General features: G+C 36.1%; 1 protein-coding gene across 1 annotated transcript; it reads left to right on the top strand.

The window, feature by feature from the left end:
* Positions 1-3,596: 3,596 nt before the first annotated feature.
* Positions 3,597-10,386, top strand: Insl6 (insulin like 6). Its single transcript, XM_004637190.2, has 2 exons — positions 3,597-3,911; positions 9,983-10,386. The coding sequence occupies exons 1-2, from the start codon at positions 3,632-3,634 to the stop codon at positions 10,294-10,296; spliced, it is 594 nt and encodes a 197-aa protein (XP_004637247.1). The 5' UTR covers positions 3,597-3,631; the 3' UTR covers positions 10,297-10,386.
* Positions 10,387-11,600: the final 1,214 nt, after the last annotated feature.

The raw sequence follows: 11,600 nt of genomic DNA, 5'->3' as shown, positions 1-11,600 counted from the left end.
AGCTTCATAGGCCAATTCAGGCCTCAGTGGGGTCCAGTGACTCACACAGGTTTGCTTACTATGAGCCCACAGCCCACCTCCAGACCAGGGCCTAAGCCTTAGGCAAATTCACACATAAACATGAAAAGCCTATATATATATATAGGCTACATTATAAAAAACTGATATATATATGTGTGTGTGTCTATATGTATAGATATATAGATAGATATACACACATATATATCAGTTTTTTATAATGTATTTAGTACAGGTTCTACAGGGTCTCACTACACAGATCAGATTCACAGTGAGTCTCCTGTTTTCAGCCTCCCAAGCACTGGGATTACAGGGGCGTTCCACCATGCTGTCTCAATCCCTGTCTCAGTGTGCCTGCCCCAGGGGTGGGGCCAGCATTGCACGCTGGGGATGAAACCATCGTCCCTGTATTTACCTAAGGAAGCAATTTAATCTGCTGAGCTATCTGGTCATCCCTCAACTGGTTAATATTAAACCCTGCTCAGAGCCATTTTATAGTGGTCTCTAGCACAATGGTTTCAATAGGTTTAGTCCATGGTCATCTAGCTCTAATTTGGGTTTTAGAAACAGACTGTGTAATCAGGCATCTGACCCTTACCAACTCTACCATCTTGAAGAACTTCTTAATCACTCTATGCTTGAATTCCCTCATTTACAAAATCAGGATAATTATAGAACTACTTCATGATTACTACAGGATTAAATGAAATAAAACACGTATAAGCACTCAAAGTCATGCCTGACCTATTGTAGTTACTCAGTAAGTGATGTGTTATTATTCTCTCATAATACATTATTAGGGCAGGGGAGGTAGCTCAGAGGCTGGAGTGCCTGCCTAACAAGCTCAAGGTCCTGAGTTCAATCACTGGTGCCAATAAATAAATAAATACATACATGCATACATATATACTACCATTTGATAAGCACCAACAATACAGCATTAAAATGAAAAATATCATGTAAATGATCAACAATAAAGTGGACAGAAAGCTACAGAGTAAAGTATTGGAAGTAAAAAATTATACCCATAATTTATAATGCTAAACCAAAAATGTGAAGGATTAAATCATATATATCTTGGTGCCTAAATCAAGCTATCAACACATAACATTAAAATAACTTGAAAAACCAATGTTTTTGCATGACCCTTAATTCCTCTGATTTTATTTTGCATAAATTAAATGTCACTTATAAATATACAAATGTGGTTTATGGGGCAGTTCAATTTTATGACAATGTTCCAGAATAAGGTACATAAAACAGGATACTAATAAGTAAGTCAGGTATTCAATGGTAACAACAATAACTGTATTCATTTAAATAATTTCTTTGCTTCAATAAATCCTTTGAATCTTGCTAACTACAAATATTAACGGTTAAGAATGTGTTTACTCATACAACAAATACTTACTGAAGGTTAATAAAGGCTGTCCTAGACATTAGGTAACAAATAAAAACCAAAAATGGCTCCCCTTATCAACAGACTTACTAGTTACAACTAGTAATCTGTCCTTTACAAAAAAGGACATTTTTTTAAAAAATTCACCACAGTTAAGACCTAAAATTATGAGAGAAGTATGAAATAGTACAAAGAAGTAACAGATTCTCAAAAAGTTCATTCATTAATTCACCAAATATTATACAATTATAATATTATTAGCATGTCTTTTAAAAATTTTTTATTTTGTACCGGGGATCGAACTTATGATCTCGCACTTCCCAGGCAGGTACTTACACCACTGAGCTATCTCTCTGGCCCAGCATGTCATTTATTTGATGCTATATTATTAAATGTAACTTTTAACATTAAATTAAGAACCTATTGCTGGGTAGGTGGCCTGCACCTGTAAAGCCAGCAATTCAGAGACTGAGGAAAGAGAATCATCCTGACTTTGAGGCCAGTTTGGGTTACACAGATAACTCAAGGCCAGTCTGAACTGCACTGAGATCCTGTCTCAATAACAACAAAAACCCTATTGTATGCCAGGCATTGTTTAGGCACAGATGATACCAAAGCAAATAAAACACAAAAATTCCTGCCTGCAAGTGGAAGGCAGTAAATACTTAAAATACACAGTACGGTATGGGGAAATACAAAGCAGAGGGTACAAAGATCACAAACAGAATGGGGGTTTAAATCATATTGACAAGTTTTGACACGTCCCTTGAGAATTAGTTTTAAAATCTTCCTCTGGGCCGGGGAGATGGCTTAGTGGAATAAGTGCTCCCTGGCAAGCGCATGGGCCTAAATTCAATCCCTGGTTCCGCAAAAATAAATAAATAAATAAAATCTTCCTGTAAGTACAAGTGTTTTCCCTTCTCACAGGGCCTCCCCAATTAAGTTCCAGCTAGGACTCATGGCCTAGTATAGGCTGGTCATTAGTTGTGGGTAACAGGATAAAATTATTCTAATTTATATTAGTTCAACTTCTCAAAAAATCTGATAACCAGTTAATATAACAGCATTTATGAATGCCACTGGGAAGCAGGGCAAAGCTATGGAAATGAAAAATGGAGAAAAAGTTATACACTCAGAAGAGAGAAAAGAGGAAAACATTATAATAGGAAGTAGTGAGGTGAGCACCCACACACTTGGAGATACTTTGGCTTATTAAAGGTGACTGGTTCTAAGATTGCCCCCTTGTACAAATTTTCAAGACATAATACTTCAAAACAAAATATAATTCATTAAAAATAACTAAGCAGGCCACACTGATGGCTTCACTTCCCTGAGTCATCCTACCTGAGCAAAACTACCTCATTTCAACTTGCACTTCACGATTTTCTCTTAAAAAGCAATTAGTTACAATTTGGTAACAGACGATCTGGCAAGTGGGGAGGGGAGGACAAGCTTCCATCCCTCAGGACTGCCTCCTTAACTCTATTTTTCCTGCAGAACAGGTAGCAATTTTCAAATGTAGCTCTGAGCTGACTTTAAAACATAACATACACATATTCTAACACATCAATGACTCAATACGTATTTCATGGCCAACTGCTCAACAAAACCCAAGGAGGAGTACAATGGAAGGCAAGAACCACCACAGGCCTCGCCTTCGTGAAGCCCGGGGACTTGAGGAAGAGTGTTGTGAAACAAGCACAAAAATACATGCACACAGACCTACTGCCAGCATGAAGGGACGAAAGAGAGTTAAGAGATGGAAGGCCCCGCTAACAAGCAGGCTCAAAGGCGGGAAATGCCTGACGAGGAGAGGCAGCAACACCTGTCAGGGCAACATTATTGGGTAACAGAAGTCAAGTGTTCTCACATTTCATTTGGAGGATTCCAAACAGAACAGAAAAACGAAGCAACCCAGGGAGAAAACACAGTTTTGTCTTACAATTTTAAGAGTTAAGCCCGCTACCTACCACTTCCGGAGAGCCAGAGAAAGACCGGAAGCCCTGGTCAGGTGAACACCACGCACGCGCTGGCGGTGTGCGCAGACTCAGAAGCTGCCCGCGGGAGAGAGGGCGGGGCGGGGCGGGAGAAGGGGCGGGGCGGGGAGGGACCACCCAGAGAGAGGGGGCGGGGGCGGGGGTGGGGGTGGAGGTGGGGGTGAGGGAGGGGCGGTTGCAGAGCCGTTGCACAGCCCTGGCCTGCAGGAGGCGCACCATGACGCGGCTCCTCGCTCCAATTCTGCTGTGGTTTGGGCTACTGTTGGTTCGATTCTCACGTGAGCTGAACCAAGATCTCAGGGTAGCCAGGAAGCTGTGCGGCAGCAACCTGTTGAAAGAGATAGTACGGCTCTGTGGCGATACCGACTGGAGCCAGTTCCAGTTGGAGGAAGGGACACCTGGGGCTCCCCAAGCCACTGCGAAGGCCGAAGCCCCTGGCCCCGCCCAGGTCAGACCTGACATGCCTTTCCCCGAGTGGGGGAAAGTGACAAACCCAGGTAAAATCTCTACGTTTCTTCTCAGATTTGCTCTGTCGAATAAAGGAGCTTCTGCAGGATATGGAATTAGTGCCTAGTACCTAGATAAAGAAAAATAATTAAAAATAAGTATATTGAGGATATGCTGAAACTTCCATGAAGCTTTTTTCTTAAACCTAGAGGAAATATGTGTACCCATTTAAGTGCATATTTTTATAAGAATGTGGTTCCTTTGCTTGTTTTCCTATTGTGGAATGTTCGTGTCAGTGGGCAAACGTTTCTGTCCTTAAAAAGCCCAATTTAGGTAACATTTTCTCTGTGAAGTCATCACTGATCTTTTCAGTCAATTATTGCACTTTCCTTTCTTCATCTAGCACAGGCAGTTTTATTTGACTGTCATCAGGACCAGCTCAACCCAACCTAGGGCAAGACAAAAATAAAAGTAAAAGGGGACGGATGTATAAAAATGTAAAAGCTTTTATCTTTTCTTGTCCATATCTCTTCTGTTCAAGAGCATGAGCCATTCTATCAGGCCACACTTGAAGTGAGGAGAGGAGAATGGAAAGAAAAAGAGGAAGTAAGATATATGCTGGACAGGTACAAATTCACCAGTGATGAATGTGATCATTATGTATACCTAAGTTCTAGAAAACTTAATTTTAAAAAGTAAAGTTCATGTAATTACACTTCACTTGCAAGTTCAAAGACAGAGTTACTGAGAATTTCAAGACTGGTTCAATAGAGCATTGAAAACAAAATGCACATCGGTTCAACTGCAGAGGTCTCACATAAAGCCACCATGTGTATCACACTATCTTATGAGGATAGATTGTGCAGATTTTTACCTGACATGACTAGTAAAAGGCATTGCACATAATATGTGCTTAATATACATTGAATGTACACTTAATCATTTCAACAATCTTTAGAAATGTAATAGGACTGTCCTGCTACAATGTTGTATATGGTTAGATTTCTAAAATTCTGTGTGAAATTTTGTAATTGTTTATTTCTTTTTTCTCTTTTACTATTTTTTATGTTTTTATTTATTTTTTTTTTCACATGCTGCAGGGATTTAAAGTTTAGCATACCAATGATTGATGGAAAGTACTTGTACCATGTTATGTCTAAGGTATTTGATATTCAGGCAGATACTGATGTTAGCACAACAGCCTATGTTTTAGCGTAATGATATCATTAAGCTACTCTTCTGGAGAGTTAACAACTTAAGTTTGCAGACCAAAAAATTAGAGAAAAAGAAGGACTACAAGGATAGTCAACATTGTGGCCATAGCCCTTCAAGGTCAGTGAGGACTCAGGACATAAGAGAATCTGTACTGTAACATCCTGTAACTCAGTGGTGTCCCAAATTTTCTGATTGAGGAGATTATGGGGCCACAGCGGAAAGTGATGAATGATATAGAGTGTGCCTAAGGAGAATCACCTGGAGAGAAAACAGTCTCTCAGGCTTTCACAGAGAGCAAATTAGTCAAGCAATGGCCATGACTCATCCACATGGCTGACACTGTCAAAAGATCTACAAACTGCTATAAACAATTTCAGGTTAAATCCTGAGGGGATTTGACTGACCTTGTCATATACGAAAGTTACATTTTTAATTATATAGGTCTTGCTTTATCTTGTTCTTAACCATCCAGCAGAAAAGAATAAAAATGAAGTATAAAAAATAAAGCCATATTAATAGGATGAGCTGTAAAAGGCTCAAGTCAACAAATTTTGATGTTTCCAGTCCTACAGATAATCCACTACTATTATATACTACTGGACTATATTGGATTACCTTGCTGAATTCATGCACCTACAATATTTGAATGGCAATGGAATACCCATCTCTGACAAAACTAAACAAATATATATATATATATATATATATACACACACACACACATATATATGTACATCTGTATATACAAAATAGTTAACATAGATATACAGCTACTTTCTCTTAGTTCAATGAGAAGAAAGTTTTGAACTAATAGTGTTTAGACAAGATATCATGCCTGCATCTTGTACTATGAATAACTACTATGAAGACAACAATAGGCAATGTATTAATTATTGTAACTGTCCTACTAACCTGTTTTGAAACTGTCTCATTACTATTTCTTTCTCCATAAAATTAATATAAAAAAACTTTAGAATTTTCCTTTCTGATCTATCAGTTCTCCTATTTTTTACTTTTGTGACTAAAACATTTTACTCCCAATATGGTTTGCTATTTTTATAAAAAGTATACTTTGCTTATATTCTACTATTCTACCCACAGTATAATATTTATGATTATTACCTTTTAAAGTAATTTACTTCAATTTGGACAAATTTTGCTACAGTCAAGACTTCTGAAATTAAGATCTAAGTAAACTATCATGCTGAAAATAGATGCTTAAGTAGGTGACTGAAATAATGCCTGCCATGTTGTAATCACTCATTAACTTATTTTTTTAATGGCTGGAACTAACAAATTATTGTTACTAAGGTAACAAAAACTTAAAGATGTAAACTGTCAGTATGAATCTTGATTTTTTTCTTCTTTTTCTAGTCAGAGTCTTATTTAAGCTGGCCTTGAATTCACTACATATCCCCCTTGAATTTGTGTAGTCCGCCTGCCTCAGTCTCCCAAGTGATGGGATTACAGGCATTTGCCACCACACTGAGCTTGTATCTTTGTTTTCCACCATCACACCTACCTACATATAAAGCCACCTTGTTCTTGTCTTACAGTGAGGAAGTGTCTCTCTTCAAAGTATTCTACTTGTGATTCTTAGACTTTAGAGAGTATGTAAATCATTTGGGAATCCAGTTAATACACATGGTCTGACTCAGAATTCTGGTGTGGGGTCTGAAATTCCACCTTTTTAAAAAGATGATGCTTATGCTGCAAGTTGGTGGATGACATCTTTGAATTAAAAGATTTAATTCCTCTCCTTCTCTTCTTCTTCTCCCTTAGTTTATCCAGTCACTTCAGTAATTAGAAGTTGCACAGAGGTGTTTCCAATACAACATGTGCAATTTTGCCAGTTATTTTCAGCCATTTATAATGTGGCTAAAAAATTAATTATTTTTTTTCCAGCAGGGCATGGCAAAAGCTAAATAAAAATTAAATCCAGACAGTTTATTGTTTCAGTTTTCTGATGTTCTATATGTGTCTGACAGAGAAAGATAGTTTCATACAGTCACATTAAAAAAACGCTTTGTATCAGGGCTGGTCATATGTAACATGAATCTGCAATTGTGCTTCTTGTTTGAGAATCCTGAAGTTGGAGGCCATGTCTCCAAGCCCTACCCTTGAAGGTGAGATCATGAAGCAGACATCTTATTTCTAAATTGTGCATAAGTATTTGCTTCTAAATCTTAGTGTTTTGTGAAGTCATTATGTTTCAGCACCACATTTCATAATCTACAACCCCTTTTGCAGTTAGGTTAATTACGTTCTATTCTAAGTCTTACCTATTTTTGGCTTTTTGTTTGCTCATTTTTAGGTATCATCTCAACTAGACCATGCCAGGCCCTATCTTTATATATTAAATAGACAAAATTTGAGCGCCTGTCATGTGCTAGAGATTCTTCTTGGTGCTTGGATTACAAGAGTTGACAGTGAAGGCTCCTGCCCTGATGTTTGCAGAACAATAAAGACAATTATATACAAGTAAATTATATAGCATATTAGACTATGATGACTAGACCTTGTCTATTCCCTTTTCTTCATTCCTGTTCTTTTTCTCTCCTAAGCAATTATTCCAATGTGTTTATTATTTTTTGTAAGCTTGTACAAATTACGCATTGCTTTTTGTGCATATTTTTAAAAATATAAATGGAACTTAAGATTTGTATATTACTGTTGTCATGTCAAAATTTAATCCATTCCTCCTAATTGCTCCATAGTATCATGTGCGTTCCCCATTTTGCCCATTCTTGCAATGATGAACACTTAATCCATACAGCCTTCAGCATTTTGCACTATGTATAACACTATAGCGAACCTTACTGTATGTGCTCCCTTATAGACTCGTGGGAAAAATGTTCTGTGACATAAATATATCTAGGCATGCAATTGCTGTGTCAGGAGATATACATATGCTTAAGTTGTTTGAGGCATGTTAGGTTATTCTTGAGAATAACTACATCAGTCTGTACTCTTAGCACAAGTCCTATGTACTCATGCTGACAACTCACACAATAGGTTTTAACTTCTGCCAGTATAATATGCATGAAATGGCACCTTATTTGTAACTTGCTCTGAGTTTGAGCATCATTTCCTCCCCTCCCACCCTGCCCTCTGTGCCTGCTTGCAGGGACTTTAATCCGCTGAGTTATTTGGCTGGCCCAAATAATGAATTACTAACGGCCCTTTTTCTGTCATTCTATCTACTCTACAGCCTTATTTTTTATATTATGTCCTTCATTTTTCTCAGATCCATTTTTGGTTCTGATTTAGGTAGGGGTACTATCTTATTTTAGTTTTTTCAATAAGTTTTATTCTCTAAGTGTGAAGCTAATTTTTTGAATACCTTCTACTAAACATTTTCCCCACTGATTTTTGTCATCACCTTTATTGTTTATTGAGCTTCCTATTCTATTTATTTTGTCTATTTGTCTGATCTTGTACCAGTGCTACATTATTTTTCATTCTGTGATTCTGTAGCTGGTTACTTTTCTGGGACAGTGAGTCTTCAATGTTTTTTTCTGCCTTAAGATCAGCTAAGTTCATCTATAATCTTCATTCTTCTATATACATCTAAGAGTGCTTCTTTTTTTTTTTAAATCCACTTAGAATTTTAATTGGGATGCATGGGATACATGTTTGAAGAAAAGTGACATCTTTATACCATAATGTCATCCCAAACGAAATCATGAAGTGGTTTTATATACTATTAGAATTTCTAAGTAATTGGCTAACACTTTATTTTGATCCATTATAAATACCTATGACATATTTTTAGTTTGTAACTCAACAGAGAAATACAGCTGGTTTGTGTAAGTAGATTTTGATCCAGAAACTATACTGAACTGTTTTCATAGTTTTAATAATTTGTTGACTCTATCAGTTTTTCTTATTACTTGAAAGTGATAGTTTTATCATTTGCCTTATAAACTTTAGACCATTCTTTTAAAAAAAGAGAGAGAGAATTGGCTCAGTCCCTCAGTCATGTGTAATGATGGTGTTCCCAGTAACGATGGGAACAAGACTTCCCAATAATGATGTTGTTCCCAGTCTTAAATGCATGCATTTACATTTAATAATATAGGTAGGTTCATGCCATATAATCTTTACCAAGGTAAGAAAACTTGCAACAAAGTATTTTTATCACTGTAAGTAGGGCTGAACTTTATTAAGGACTTTGTAATGTCCATTAGGATAAATATGATAAAAATGGATATTAGTGATAATAGTAATAGCTGAAGGGTGCAGACTGTTAAAATGTCTGTCATTTGATAAATGGATAAAGAAAATGTCATGTGAAATGACCATACAATAGAAAATTATTAAGCCAGAAAACAAATTACATGTGCTACAACATAGATGAACACAGAAAACATGCTAAATGAAAGAAAGCAAACACTAAAGTTCAAATAGTATATACTTCTATTTATAAGAAATATACAGAATGGACACATCCATAGAAACAACAACAACAAAAAATAGTGGTTGCCAGGAGCTAGGGAAGATGCAACGGGAAAGGAGAGTTATAGTTGACAATGACTGCTGTGGTTTTTGTGGGGTGAGAAATGTTCTGGAATTAGATAGTGGTGGTGACTGCACAACATAGTAAATATTTTCAAAATCATTAATTTGAATACAAAATGGTGAATTTTATGGTAAACAAATGATCTCAATGAAAATGTTATGAAAACTTAAAAGGTTTTCAATCTTATAGGAAAACTGATTATTTTAGTTATATATATATATATATATATATATATATGTTGCTTTTGAATAAGCATAATTTCTATTTTTAAAATATGACTTCTTTAATATTTAAGTGGCTTTAATGTTATAATATTAAACTTCTACCTAAGGGAAGATTTTAACAAAGTAGTTTTTTTTTTTTTTTTTCTGTGTCTCCCAATAGTCTCTACTTCTGCCTCTCAGGAAGAAGCAATAAACAGTTTGGAGAGTCAGTCATTGCCTGAGTATCAGTATAAAAAGACCAACTTGCTCCTTCATAAGACAAGAGAATTTTCTTCATTACATGATGTCGATCCACACGTTCATGGAAGTGTGAAATTTCAGAAGAAAAGTACAAACAAAATTAAAGCTTCAAGCAATTTATTTTGGGGGACTCATCCTCAAAGGAAACGTAGAGGATACTCAGATAAATGTTGTCTTAAAGGATGTACAAAAGAAGAGCTTGCCATTGCATGCTTTCCATATATTGATTTTTAAAACTTAATGATAAAAGGACTATAACTTGTGAACAGGATATATTCATCGTAACAGCCATACAAACTTAATAAAAACCTCACTATATCTTAACTTGCTATTTATCTTTGGTAATTGTGCTTGTATGTGCTATGCTATTATTTATATCAATGTATTTGTAAGGACTTGACAGTATGATGCTATTAAGAATCTTTGTATGTTATTTTTTCACTGATTCTTTAATTTTATATTTCTAAGTTGTTATTGGAGGTGGTATGATCCATGTAGAAACCAAAGAAATACTTCTTTGTTTCTGTCATTATGGTTGAAAATTCTCTTAAGCTGAATTTAAATGGATTATGGAATGTTATGCAATCTGCATGACATAGAGATGAGATCCCTGCTTATTGGGCTTATGTAAGTAAGCAAATGCATGTGTCCCACCAACTTAACAGTGACTAATCAACTATACTCCCAGTTGGAGCTCTTGTACTATTATAGCAGGTATACTTTAATTCCTTAAGTTTCATTTTAAAAGGTATGCAGATTCTCTTCACTATTGCTGCTGAGAACTTGAAGAGAATTTAGTGGATGTCAAGGTTGTAAAATCTCTCCAAGCTACTCTTTCTGCTTTGAAGGTACTGAGACAATGTGTATCAATACATAATTTTTAATATTATTCAGAAGCTTTAGCAGGGTTTCTGGTAGCATGATCCCCAACTAAATAACAGGTATCAACATTTGGAGGAATTTGTTGGAAAGTCAAATCTAAGGTCCCACCTCAGACTTACTGAATCAGAAGCTAAGAATATGGAAATCAGCAAGTTATAATTTTAATAAACCCTCTGGATCATATATAAACATTGATAAAGTCATACAGTTTGTGTGCTTGTATACCTCAATATAGATATTATAAGACTACATAACACCAGGGTTTTGTGTGTTTTCACCTTATGTCCATATGTGAAATAACTCCAAATACTACAAAGTACGGAAAAACTTAAGAATCCAAAGTGCAGTTCCAAGTTTCTACCCATTAATTATTGGGTAAGCATCATTTGAAATTTCATCTGATTTCCTTTCCAAGTATTTACTAAGTGTTCTTTTCAATTAAATTTTTTATTCTTATTTTACTGTTACTCCTTTTGTAAATTTTTATTCTTTTGGTACTGGGTCTTGTTATGCAGTTCAGACTCGTAGTGATTCTCCTGTCTCAGCCACATGTATGCACCACCACATCCAGTTTTGGGACTGGTATGGCATGCATTGTCGGGGATCAAACTTGGGACTTTGTGCTTACCAGGCAGGTACTTAGACTGCCGAGCTAC

This window comes from Octodon degus, unplaced genomic scaffold, assembly GCF_000260255.1.
Source record: "Octodon degus isolate 3935 unplaced genomic scaffold, OctDeg1.0 scaffold00087, whole genome shotgun sequence".
Taxonomy (NCBI): domain Eukaryota; kingdom Metazoa; phylum Chordata; class Mammalia; order Rodentia; family Octodontidae; genus Octodon; species Octodon degus.
Note: the sequence above shows the minus strand (reverse complement) of the source record. Positions and strands in the feature narration are given on the sequence as shown.

Bases quoted from the DNA above. Each gene is read 5' to 3' on its own strand.
- Insl6 (XM_004637190.2), top strand. From the start codon at position 3,632: ATGACGCGGCTCCTCGCTCCAATTCTGCTGTGGTTTGGGCTACTGTTG. The intron at 3,912-9,982 runs GTAAAATCTCTA...GTCTCCCAATAG, and splicing joins GGGGAAAGTGACAAACCCAG to TCTCTACTTCTGCCTCTCAG.